General features: G+C 40.5%; 1 protein-coding gene across 1 annotated transcript in view; it reads left to right on the forward strand.

Annotated features, from left to right (window-relative positions):
• The first annotated feature begins 9,327 nt into the window (after positions 1–9,327).
• The window catches only part of LMOD2 (leiomodin 2), a 43,066-nt gene continuing 38,539 nt past the window's right edge, over positions 9,328–13,854 (forward strand). Inside the window, exon 1 of the mRNA XM_044088775.1 lies at positions 9,328–9,723. Within this exon, the coding sequence (XP_043944710.1) occupies positions 9,454–9,723 (270 nt within the window). The 5' untranslated portion in view covers positions 9,328–9,453. The remainder of the gene's footprint in view (positions 9,724–13,854) is intronic.

Genomic DNA, 13,854 nt, shown 5'->3' on the forward strand with positions numbered 1-13,854 from the left:
CTAGTCAAAGCCTTCTACATTATTTCCCACTCAGGCATAATAGATAAACTTTCACAGCTAGGCATTAACCAGTATGTTACCAGAAGGGTAACTACCTGGTTCACTGATAGAACCCACTCAGTCAAAATAGGGGAAGCCACCTCTAGTAGTAGACCCGTAATGAGCAGTGTACCCCAAGGATCAGTCTTGGGGCCTCTACTGTTTGGGATATACTTTTCTGAGGTGCAAGCCAAAACCAGTGGTCTGTGCCTGGCCACATTTGCAGATAACTGCAAGGTGGGTGCTGTCTTAAATTCCCATAGTGATGTGAACATTCTCCAAGAGAGCCTTAACCAAACTAATGACTAATGCCAGAAGCATGGCCTCAAACTGAATTCCAAGAAATGCATCATTATCCCCTTTGGGAAAAATATCATCCTCACTAATTATCACATTAATAACAATGTACTAAACATGCAATCAGTCGTGAGGGACTTGGGCACCCAGGTTGATAGCAACCTGACTTTTGACCACCATGTTGCCTACAGTGTAAAGAAGGCTTTCTACATAGCCCACCTCATAACTAAGGGTATTTCATCCAAGAACAAGGAGGTCATAACATCCCTGTACCCCTGCATTATCAGAAACCATTATCAATTACAATGCCCCCTTCTGCATGTACCTTGCCAAGCACATGCAGCAGTTGGAGAGACCACAAAGGCTCCTGACCAGGAAAATCCAGGGTCTCAAACACCTATTCTATACAGATAGGCTAAAAGCCCTGTCCCTCTACTCAGTCTCATACAGCCTGCTCAGAGGTGACCTGTGCCTGGCAAATAAGGCCATCTCAGACCCAGCCTTGATGGAGTCAAACTCTACTCACGCAACCCAATCGCAAAGTCTCAAATTGGTATGTGACATTAATAGAACTTGTTGGCAAGATAGATTTGTATCCCAAAGACTCTCCCATCTGTGGAATAGACTCCTCCTCTATGTCAAACAGAGTACCTCTCTAGCCTTCTTTAAGAGGAACCTGGACAACTGGATGGGAAACAGAAAATACACCCCTGGGATCCCACTTGTGCCCCTCCTAGACAAGGGAAACAGGTGTTGACTTTGTGTGAACATGGGCAAAAGTCTTGGCTAGGCTTATAAGGGCCTCCAGGTCAATAGCCTATTATCATTCTATGAACCTATGAGCCTATATATGAGTACAAACACACTTGCCCTAAGATTCCTGGACTTTGTTAAAAGAAATGCCCTGGAACACATAGTCTGCACCCCCACAAGGGGCTCAAATATATTTGACCTAGTACTCACCAACACCCCATGTGTGAGAACTTCCCTGGTAAAGTCTGATTATAGATCAGTCTCATTCAAAGCAATGATCACACCTGACCCCCCCACCCCCACCCCAAGAGCAATAAGTTTGAAAAATTTCTCCAAAGCAAACTATAGCCTCCTAAGTGATGGTATAAATAGTTTTAAACACCCTGTCCCACTAACAGCAATGACTCCTATAGTGAGGTGTACACAAATGCTCTGTATAAACACCTATACAAATGTATAGACTCAGCCATACCTGAAAGGATCAAAACAAGGTCCTCACAAAAAAAAAAAAAAAAAAAAAAAACAAGCCACCCTGTTGGACATTGAGCATAAATACATTACATAACAAGAGAAAGAAACTGCTATAAAAGAATAAGAGAAAATGGTCTCAGCAGAATAGGAACACCCTCCACAGCCTGAACAAGCAAATTAGGCATTTTATAAAGTCCTTGAAAGCTAACTACAAAACTAAATGAGCATCCCTAGCTAAGGATAATCACAAGGCATTCTTTAGCTAAAGGGAAGGCCCAGCTTTGTGCCAAATTAGTAGTGGATGGTACCACTCATACTGAACTTGAGGACATCGCCAACCCCAACCTGCTAGCTGACAGGTTTGGTGAAAACTTTACCTCGATGTCCCCACCAATCATACCCCAAAGCAATCCTGTCACCAGTCCTCTACCAAGTATCACCAAAAGCAGGTCATACCCGCACTCTCCAAGGCCAAAAACACATCCTGTATGGGACCAGATAATATCCCAGGCTGCTTACTAAATAGTCTAAAATAGGAGTTAGCGGAACCACTGAGCACTCTCTTCAGTCACAGTCTAAGTACTGGCTTTGTCCCAGCAGAGTGGAGAACAGCAACCATAATCCCATTACACAAAGGGCATCTCTCAAATGACCATGAGGACTATAGACCCAAAGCCATGGAGAGAATCATCATGGACCTCATCAACAAGGATATAGGAAACTCTTGACTCTACCCAGTTTGGCTTCATCAAGAGCAGATTATGCCTGTTAAACCCTGTGGACTTCTTTGAGAGTGTCACCAAAGCCCTAGATGAAGGCAAACCAGTACATACTGCCTATCTTGACTTGGCCAAGGCCTTTGACACAATCCCCACTCAGACATTATTGAGAAACTCACCCAGCTGGGGATAAACCCAAATGTCATTAGATGGGTAGCCAAATGGCTCACCGACAGAATGCATACAATCAAAGTTGTGGATTCCAACTCTACCAGCTGACCTGTTACCAGTAGTGTTTCACAACGTTCTGTACTGGCCCCCCTACTGTTTGGAATCTACTTCTCAGAAATCCAGGTGAAAATTGATGGCATGAGGCATACAGGTTCGCTGATGACTGCAAACTGGGTGCAATCATCAAATCCCCAAACACTGTCAACATTCTACAAAATGGGCTTACACAGTTAAATGACTGATGTCAGACCCACAGACTTAAACTCAATGTAAAAAAATGCATTATCATCCCCTTCAGTAAAGGAGGAGTCCCTGCAAATTGCAACGTTAATAATGCCCCCCTAAATTCAACCCAGTGGTGAGAGATTTGGTAATGGAGGTTGATAGCAACCTTAACTTTGATCACCATGTGTCTACAGTGGTAAGGAAGGCCTTCTACATTGGACATCTCATAAGTAAGGGCATAGCATCCAAAGCTAAGGAGGTTATAACTCCCCTGTACTCATCCCTCATCAGACCAATAATAGAGTAAAATACTCCCTTCTGTATGTACCTCACCAGACACCTGGAGCAGCTGGAGAGACCCCACAGGTTTCTCATCAAAAAAATTCAGGGCCTTCAACACATGACCTACATGGACAGACTAAAGGCCCTTTCACTGTACTCTGTATTATATAGACTGCTTAGAGGTGACTTGTGCCTGGCCTACAAATCAGTCTTGAACCTTGCTTTAATGGAAATGCTGCATATCCGCAAATCAAATGGGACAAGAGTCACCCACTCTAGGGACCTTAACCTAGCCTGCTTCATTAACAGGACATGTTGGAGAGACAGATATGTCTCGCAGAGGTTGCCACTCCTCGGCAACAAACTCACAATTCTTGTAAAGCAGAGCTCCTCAACGAGCCTATTTAAGAATAACCTGGACAACTGGATGGGAAACCGTACATTTAACCAGGGGTTTCACCTATGACCCTCTTGGACAGGGGCAGCTGGTGCTGATTCTAGACTCACATTACAAATATAGATTATATATCTTGGTCTATTACGGAAAAGGGTAAAACATGGCTAAGCTTGTAAAGGCCCCCGGCCAATCGCCTAGTAACCTCCTATGATTCTATGATCTCGTTAGCCAGACAGTATTCTTTCTTAGTCTGGTTTGCCTTTTCTATCGTTCACTTTTTTCTTCAATACTTCTTTCTTTTGATGAGTTCCTGAACTTCTGCATTCCACCAACAGTTTTCCTTACGTACCTTTTTTCCATAACTGACTCAGCCGCATATCTGTTCTACAGTACTTACATACGGTGTTTTGAAGCTCCGACATTCCTTTTCAATCCCATCTTTTTGCTCTTCTTCCTAAGGTGCTGCAGCCCTGAGTAGTTCCTTGAACTTTTGTGCTGTCTCTCCAGTCAACTTCCAGAACTTCAGCCTAGTCAATGTTGACCTTAGAGCCTTCTCTGACCACTGCTTGCATTTCATTGTGGCAACCAGTGGTTTATGCTGTGGGCTGACTGTTTCACTGGGGATCTCGTTGAAATCACTGATTCTACTCCTGTGCCCTTTCTGTACCTGAGTTGCATGTTGGTCACTCTTGTATGTGATCTTGTGACTGTCTCTCTCTCTTGCTAAACCATGTGATGGCCACCATGAAGTCATTTGCCAGACAGAAGTCTAGAATGGTCTCTCCTTCTCTATTCCTGTTTCTCCACCCATGTAGACTCAGGCAAACCTCAGATCCTATTCTATCTGTCCTGATACATGTATTTAGGTCTCCCATTATCAGCTCCAGTTCATATTGTCCATACCAAACCTCACTCTTTTCCTACAAAAAGACACTGGACACCCTAAAGATATCAACATATGACTTTGGGAATCTCATTATAAAAAGAGTAAGCCTTGCATAGCTTCCTATGAATAAAGTGAAAGTCCTACGAGAACTCACCTGATCTTTTAGTGCACTGTAGCATTAATACCTCCACCATCACCCTTATGCCAATATAATTTAGTTGTAAATTGGGATAGTAGGCTGTTAGGCTCATTTTTTATGTCTTCTGATTTACAGGAAGGTCATAAATCCATTATTATTATTCTTTTGTATTTAATGTCAAACATCACATTGTGACCTCCCCAGTCAAGCTATCCTATCCATTTGATAAGAACTGTTTTGAAGTAATTAAATATTCTAAATCATGCCAGCTTGTCTCTGCTCACTTCCCTAAGCTCACACGATGGTTCATGCCTTCCCTTATATAATGTATTATGTTGTCCATAGTTCAACTGAGGGGGCCATCTTTTACAATATCTGTAAATTACATATGCCCCTCATAGGCTATAGGGACTGACAATATGCACAACATTCCAGAAATAGGTCTTCATGTATATAACAGATTATGTTGTCCATAGTTCACCTCAGAAGCCACTGTTTACAATATCTGTAAATGCCTTCTGCCTCCTCATAGTCTATAGGCATTGATCACATGTACAACATTGCAGGAATAGGTGTAGAATTCCTATTTTCGTTTGGAAAAAAAACACCTTGATATAAAACTACATGAAAAGAGACATGGAAGAGCTCTCGGATTATGTAGCCCAGGTGGGTATGACCCTAGCCCTGAGCAGCATCCTACCATCACCCAGAATGATAACACAGTACAAGCAGAAAATTATTGATTTCAATAATTGGCTAAGTTTCTGGTGTCATTCTAAGGGGATCCAGTATCTGTCTACCTGGGATGACATGATTGACAGACCTCGATACTTTTGACAGAGATGGCCTGTATCTATCACCCCTGGGCTTCCGGATACTGGCCAAGGCTCTTTCCACCCCTGTAGTGCCTTTTTTAGATGGTGTTCCAAAGACCAAATTACCACCATAACAGCTACAAACAAATACAATCTGAGTGCCATGCTGCTCAGTGCTAGCAGTCTAAATCTCAAAATGCACTCACTCAAAACACTCCTTAAAATGGAGAGCATCGACATTTGTGCTGTAACAGAGACCTGTTTCAAGGCAGCAGAAAGTACCCCTGCACTACCAGGCTATTACTCATTCCACACCTTTCAGCCCCAGAACTTGGATTGAAGTTCCAAAGGCAGTGGTGTTTCCATATTCATAAAGGATGTGCACACCTCCAGACTGGTAGCCCAACATAATGCATCAGAGATACTTCAGGTGCAGCTAACATTGCGTAAGACAGAGATTCAGGTTGTAGTCTGTTATAGGTCCCCAACCATGTCCCAAGACACTCACTCCATGTTCCTAATCACCCTGGAGAATATTAGGGTCCAACCTAACACACTCATAATGCGACTTCAACTACCCCTCCATTAACTGGGAAAACTGCTCATGTACTAATACACTTGCCCAACATTTCCTGGAATTCATTAATTTCAGTGCCTTGGACCAGCTCGTTCTTACCCCCACTAGAGGTAGCAACATCCTTGACCTGGCCATTACTAACATGGGTGACCATTGCTCTACACCAATAGTCAACTCTTCCCTGTTTAGATGTGACCATAAACTAACTACCTTGGAAATCCACATGCCACCCACCCACCCCCGCAAAGGTAACCACCATGAAAAACTTCTCCAAAGCTAACTTTGGGCTCCTAAGAACAAAGGTGGCTAACTTCACGGTACCTATGCAAATGGAGAATAGTTGCATGACTGCCGAATCATACAGCAATGCACTGTACGAACACGTACACAAATGCATGGATCTTGCCATACCCAATAGAATCAAGACACTCTCCTCCAAAAAAGGAAGTCAATCTGGTGGTCCCCTGCTATAAACAAACTCTACAACAGAAGGAGGAAACTGATGCAGAATAAGATGAAGTCCCAAGACTGGAAAAACTCCCTTATCAGCCTCAACAAAAAGTTGAGATCCCTCATCAAATCCTCTAAAGCTAGCTATGAAAACAAAATTGAAGCAGGTAGTAAAGACAACCACAAGGCCTTCTATAGTTATGTAAAGAACCTCCACAGCAATACCCAAATTTGCTCTGAGCTACTGCATAATGGTACCTCCTATGCTGAGCCAACAGATATTGCCAATATACTGGCCAACAGATTCAGTGCCAACTTTTCCCCTCTCCCCCCCAAAGGACCAATCACAATACCAGTAGATTGCCAGGCACCCAGTATTACTGCTGCACAGGTTAAAACAGCACTGTCCAAGGCCAATAATATAGCCTCTATGGGACCTGACAATATCCCTGGCTGTGTTCTACATGAACTACAGAGTGGACTGGCACCACACCTGTGTGCCCTGTTCAGTCACAACTCACCTCAGGCTTTGTCCCAACCGAATGGCACACTGCTATAGTCATCCCTCTCCACAAAGGAGGAGTGACTACAGACCCTGGGAACTATCTTCCCATTAGCCTGACAAGTCTGATATGCAATGCTATGGAACGTATCATCATGGACCTAATAAACAAGGATATAGGGAATCTCCAAACTCTGGATCCCACACAGTTTGGTTTTGTGAAGGGTAGATCATGCCTGCTCAGCTTGGTCGACTTCTTTGAGTCAGTCACCAGAGCTGTGGATGAAGGCAAGGTGGTTCATACATCCTACCTTGATCTGGCCAAGGCCTTTGATACCATTCCCCACTCAGGAATCATAGAAAAACTCACTAAGCTAGGCATCAACCCCTATATCACTAGGTGTGTTGCAAACTGGCTCACAGAAAGAACCCACAGTGTGAAAGTAGCGGACTCCAAGTAACACTGCTGACCAGTCACGAGTGGAGTCCCACAGGGATTGGTCCTGGGTCCTCTTCTGTTTGGTATCTACTTCTCAGAAGTCCAGTCCAACATGAAGGGACTTTGGCTGACAAAGTTCACAGACGATTGCAAGTTGGGGCCCATTATTAATTCCCCAAGTGATGTTGACATCCTACAGAATGGCCTCACTGAGACCAACGACTGGTGTCAGAACCATGGCCTTAAGCTCAATGTCAAAAAATGTGTCGTTATCCCCTTTGGGAAAAACTCAGTTTCCATGAACTACCACATCGATGGCAGTCCACTGAACACAGAAGGCGTTATAAGAGATCTGGGAACACAGGTTGACAGCAACCTCTCTTTTGACCACCACACTGCCACTGTAGTCAGAAAGTCCTTCTATGTGGCACATCTCATTACTAAGGGTTTTGCATCCAGGAAGAAAGAGGTCATTGTCTCCCTCTACTCTTCCCTCATTAGGCCAATCATCGAGTACAATGCCCCATTTGGCATGCACCTCACTAGACACCTGCAACAACTGGAGAGGCCACAAAAGTACCTCACAAAGAGGATCCTAGGCCTTAAACACTTGTCCTATATGGACAGACTCAAAAAACTCCAACTATTCTCTGTCTCATATCGCCTACTTAGAGGTGATCTCTGCTTGACTTACAAAGCCATGTCTGACCCAGCTCTGTTAGAAATGCTACATCTAAAGAAATCCCAATCCCTCTGCACCACACAATCCACAGACCTCAACCTCATTACCACAATTAACAGAACATGCTAGAGGGACAGGTTCATAACCCAGAGACTGCCCATGCTATGGAACAGACTTCTCATACATGCCAAACAGAGCACCTCACTGGCCCTCTTCAAGAGAAATCTTGATGAGTGGATGGGAAATAGAAAATTAAACCCAGGGATCTCTCCAGTGGCTACTCGACAGAGGCACTGGGACCTATGGTCAGGTGGCATGATGCCAGGGCACTTCTATGGGCTAGGCTTGTAAGGGCTCCAGGGTCATTAGCCTAGTACACACCTATGAACTCATTATCCTGACTGCTTTAGACACCACATTCTTTACTGCGCCAAAGGTCTTCTATCACTCCTGATTTTAATCTCAGGGTAACGCTGTTCTGAAACTGCAACTATCACACCCACAGGTTTCAGGTGTGTATTCTCCTGTGTCAGGACATATTTTTCAAAGCAGTAAATGCTTGTTGATCTGTTCCTGTGACAGAAACATATTTATTGTGTCACGTCTGAATTTTTATTGCTTTTCTGAGTTCCCCTGTTGATTTTAGACACTGCCAAGTTTAGTTTAAAATATAAGTTAAAAAGCACATCAAAACAGGCTGGTGACGATTTCTGAAAGCAGTAACTAAATCCTTCATTACTTTTGCCTGTATGCCTTCTTGTCAAGAAAAAAATGCATCGATGTAGGTGGTCATAAATGTTTGCTGCGACTTTATATCCAACTGCAGGTATTGTATTTTAACACATGGTTCTGTAATGTGCTTTATGGCACCCGAGTGTGATATTAAATACATTGTTGCACATCCATGTTATTTTTATGATGTTACAATGCATTAGGTATGTGCAGTTACATAGCTTACATGACTTCCAACACACAGATCTGTTAACTGCAAACAACACTTGTTTTTGAGAAGTGGAACAGCTACTTCACATGATAATGACTCTGAATATTGATTAGTGTACACATTAGAGTAAAACCCAGTTTTATTCCAAATTTATTCAACAGATACATAACAAGCTGAAACTACCAGAAGAAATCTACTTCCAGACAGAACTGGCAAAAACAGAAACTGCTTGTTTTCTAATCTATCTATTGTCTCCATGTGTGTGAGTCCTTCCCATTTTATGCCTATATACTGACATGATGTGCTATATTTGGAAATGAACAATGTGTCAATGATCCGCTCTCAGCCAGACTCCAAAACACTCAACTGATGTCACATTCCATCTGTACAACTGTTTTGCCTGACGTCTGATGCTTAAAACAGTGCATGCTTTCAGTCCATAACACCTTGTTGCAAAGCCCCCCAGTGTTCAGTGTTAAAAGCTTACTCCAGAACATCAAGCAATCAGTTTTCAGACAAACAACAGAAAGTGACGTTCTGCGCAGGAAGCTGAGAGCAGAGCATATCAGATACTGTATTACCTTTAGTGTCCAACCTAAAGAAACCATGTCTGACTTTGGTTATAGAAAAGAACTTGATAAATATGAGGATATCGATGAAGATGAACTGTTAGCGTCTCTAACTAATGAAGAAATCGAGGAACTGGAAAGAGAATTAGAGGACCTCGACCCTGATATTAACATCCCTGTTGGGCTCAGGCAGAAAGCTCTGACTGAGAAGCCAGCGACAGGTTCATTTGACAGAAAAGCATTAATGGCCTATTGGGAAAAGGAGACTCAAAGACTTCTGGAAAATGAGAGAGCAACACCAGACAAGGTATGTAAATATTTAACTTTATTTCCACTTTTTTTTCACTTGTCAGACCTCTAGTATCATGTTCTATGTACTGTTTACTGGAACTGGGCTGACACGGAATAAGCACATAAAACTTCTCAATGGATGTGTAAACCTTCTCAATGGATATATAAATATCTGCTGAGATAATATTGACATCATCAGCCACGAATAACACTTAAAGGTGATAATTAGACTTTGCTGGTAATGAGTATTTTTGATCATCACATTATTTAAAAGATTAACTCATATGGCAGATTTGCTGTCATTCAGCAATAAATAATTATTTGTTACCATCACAGCAATGACTTGTGTGTGTGAATGAGAATGATTCCTAGCTACAAGTTATGATGGGTAGATAGAAGAAAACTATTTTAAAATATGCATGTGTGCTGTAAGTTTATTTATATCATATGATTTTTGTGTTGTAATATAAATCTTTCAGTCTGCATGATTTTTATTGAAAAAAAACATCTGTGTGAGGCTATGCATTTATTTTTGTTTAGTTTACTTGGCTGACTGCAATGGACTCATTTCAAGCACTACCTGGATGAAGCAAAGCATGTTAAACATGTACGGTACATAATGTGATTTTTAAACCACTTTAATACTAACAAATACAAAAACGTCTGTTAGTATGTATGCCAGAGATATGCTGTCAAAATGAGTACATCCCCGGTATGATAAAGACTACAAAATTACACAACAGACATTACATTGGACATGAATCCAATGTGTTTTAATAGAGAAGAAAAGAAACAAAAATGAGATTTGCCCAAATTTGTCTTGTCTGCACTGGCAGAGTCCATTTACTGCTATAATAAAAGTGTTAAACACTCAGGAATACAAGAGAAACATTTATAGTTTATCAGTTAAGCAATAAGGCATGGCAGGTTGTACAATCAGCCACACACAGTGCATCAGTTTGGAAGTATTTACCCAGGTATTAGACTTTAGCAGTTAAGTCAGGTATTGTATTTTAGCAGTTGACGGTTTATTTTTATTTATTCACATCTGATTACTGGGAAACACTGGTTAAAATTAATATTTAGAGAAAACAGAGGCAAAGACCAAGTGGTCTAATCACAAATGGGTAAATCGTGCACAACCCAGCTGCTACTGTTATATTTGAAGTCATTTTCTAAATATGTTTTTATCTTTATTTAGTTTATGTTGGGTCTGTTTGATGAATAACAAGAATTAAAAAAGACCTTTTATTTTGTAACCTTGACTTTTAGTTCATACTGTTTTCTTCACCAACACACATACTTGGACTTATAGTTGAAATGCTCAGAAAGGTATTGAATGAAATAATACTTTTTCAACATTGGATTTAGTTGTTTGATTTTCAATTGTTAGTGCATTTGACACCCCCCACCTTACCCCACCCTCCATACATACCTTTTTGAAGAAGATGTGGGATAAAGTTATGCTGTTTTGTATTCAAGATACTTGTTTGATTTTCATTTGATACTTACACCCGCACACATTCTTCTGTCTCTTATTAAAATTTTGAAAAAAAAATGAAAGGAACTAATGCTTTTTCAGCATTACAGTTCATTCTGAGACCTACAGAAAAAGGAGTGATTTTAGTATAGTGACATCTCTGGATTATATTTATCACATACATTAAAGAAAGAAGGCAGCATGCAGAAACTAAGTCACTGTGTAAGGAAGGTAAAAACAAATGGTAAGTAATAAAATATTTTAGTTAGAGATTAACAAACTACAATGTTACATAAGTCAGTTTTATGAAATTATTTTTAAGTAGCACAACAATTTCTGAAATAGAAATGATGGGGGCCTATAAAGTTAATGACTTTTTCAATGTATCTCCTGAAAAATGCAGAACATCCTATTAATACAATGCAAACATCTTCCGTATTCAAGCAGCAGTTTTAATAACTAAAAATAAATGCATGTTGTGTTCTGTTTCTGATGTACTTTATGGGGATCATGTTTCTCATGGCACTTCCGCCTGTCAAATGTTCTCCAGATACTAGAAAAGGTACAATACCAGGTTTGTGGTTTGCACAGCACTGGATGCTTGTACATTTAAAATCACTTTCATTGTGGCATCCTAGTCGAAAGGAAATCCTGCCCTTGGGAGAAAACAGGAGCCTAACTGGGCAGAGGTTCTTTGTTGGTCCAATGACTGTAACAGCCACAAGGAATGCAGAGGATCTTGGGTTCAATCGTCCAGTAACAGTCAAGTTTCCTTTCTGTTGAGCTGTGAACAGTAATAGTTGTCACAAAGAACACATACTTGTTCAACTCAATGTATTAAATAATAGTAACAGTTTAAGAAGCAACACAGCTCAGAGATGGAATCACTCACTTAAATGACAAAGATAATTTAAGAAACTGCACAGTTCAGAGATGGAATTGTTCTGATTAGCTATAACAATTTTGGAAATAGCTAATATATGAGGTGGAATTGTCTTATGGTATTGCTTTAGTTTGTTCACCTTCTTCTTTTATTAGAAGGTTATAAGAAACTGTATCACTGCTAGACCCAGCCACTGACTGGTTATTAATAACATGAGTGGTATGATATGTAATAATATTATTCAAAGGATGAATTAAATCACAGAATTAAACTGATTCTTTTGACACCTTGGGAGTGGGTCAAGAAATGTGCTAGAGAGGTGGGAGTCATGGAGAATCTTACTTTCAAGTGGCCAGTTTTGATACTGCTGTGGTAGTGATCAATGTTTTCATCACATTAATAATACAGTTGGTCTTTTAAAATTAACTTTTTCAACTGTCATATTTTGTGACGGAGAAAGTGGTGACAGTTTCTCTAAACTTTGTACTGGGCAAGGAACAATGCTAGTTTTACTTTATCATCCATAACTGAATTAAAAAAGTAACTCCACAGGAAAGTAATGTTTCTGTAAGTGTATGCTAATCAGTTTATCCTCACAGAGCACCATTATGGTAAGACACCTAGGAAACTACCAACCTACTAACCAAGTAAAAATTAAAGACGTCCTACATGTAGTTTCTTATATTGTCGTAAGAACTGAATTTGGTACGACCATTCAGTTATTGCTTCTGCATAGCTAAAGTTGCTAGCATATTGCACTTATAAAGTACAATATTGAGTTTCACATATTCAGCCATTTTAAGCAAGGATTTTACATGGAACTAACATCCTCAACAAGTGATTCTTGCTGTGACTATTGTGTTATGCCTGTGCATTATTTAAGAAAGCAATGCTGGTGGACAAGGTGGGCATTATATGGAAATAGACCACACAAAGGTGTTATCAAGCCTGATGCTGCAGGCAGAGGGCCTTTCTAATCCCAAAAGTCACCACTTTCCCATAGTTCCCCATAAACCCCACCCTAGAAGGCATTACTGCATTTGGAAATGGCTTCATTGTTTGAAAGTTTTGTCTTGTTGTTTATTTTATTATATTATTTATTTTAAGAATTTTTAGTTTGTTTTCTCATGTTTCATAGGAAAAAGTAGTCCCCGTCCTTGTTTGTTATAGGGGAAAATTTCATATATTTTACTATTTAGAAATGCTAGATAATAGTGAATGTATATATCTAATTGCAGATGTGCAGAAATGTGTTTGCATATGTGTGTGTGTGTGTGTGTGTGTGTGTGTGTGTGTGTGTGTGTGTGTGTGCACTTGTGTATGTTTGTGTGTACTTGTATGTGAGTAGGGTGTCAGTAAATGTCTCTCTGTATCAGTGAGTTTTGTGTGTGTGTGTGTGTGTGTGTGTGTGTGTGTGTGTGTGTGTGTGTGTGTGTGTGTGTGTGTGTGTGTGTGTGTGTGTGTGTGCACGTGTATGTGTGTGCATTTTAACTAATTTTTCAGTATGGAAATCACTTTGGCTTTTTCCCAGAAAAGAGGCCATTGGCCTGTTGAGACTAAGCCATTCAACAAATTGCCACTGAAGTACTTGCTTGACTAGAATTTGATATTCTGATTTCCTTTTCATCAAACAAAAAAAATATTTTGACAATATAGAACTATTTTGTTTTAAAAAGTTCTACTCTGAATAACGAAGCTGTGATTTTCTGACTGAGCCAGTGGTTCACAGTGAAGCTATGGCATTTTGTGTTACCCTTTATAGCAATGTACAGGTAAATAATTCT

Source organism: Protopterus annectens, chromosome 11.part0 (assembly GCF_019279795.1).
Source record: "Protopterus annectens isolate FY-2018-M chromosome 11.part0, PAN1.0, whole genome shotgun sequence".
NCBI lineage: Eukaryota > Metazoa > Chordata > Ceratodontiformes > Protopteridae > Protopterus > Protopterus annectens.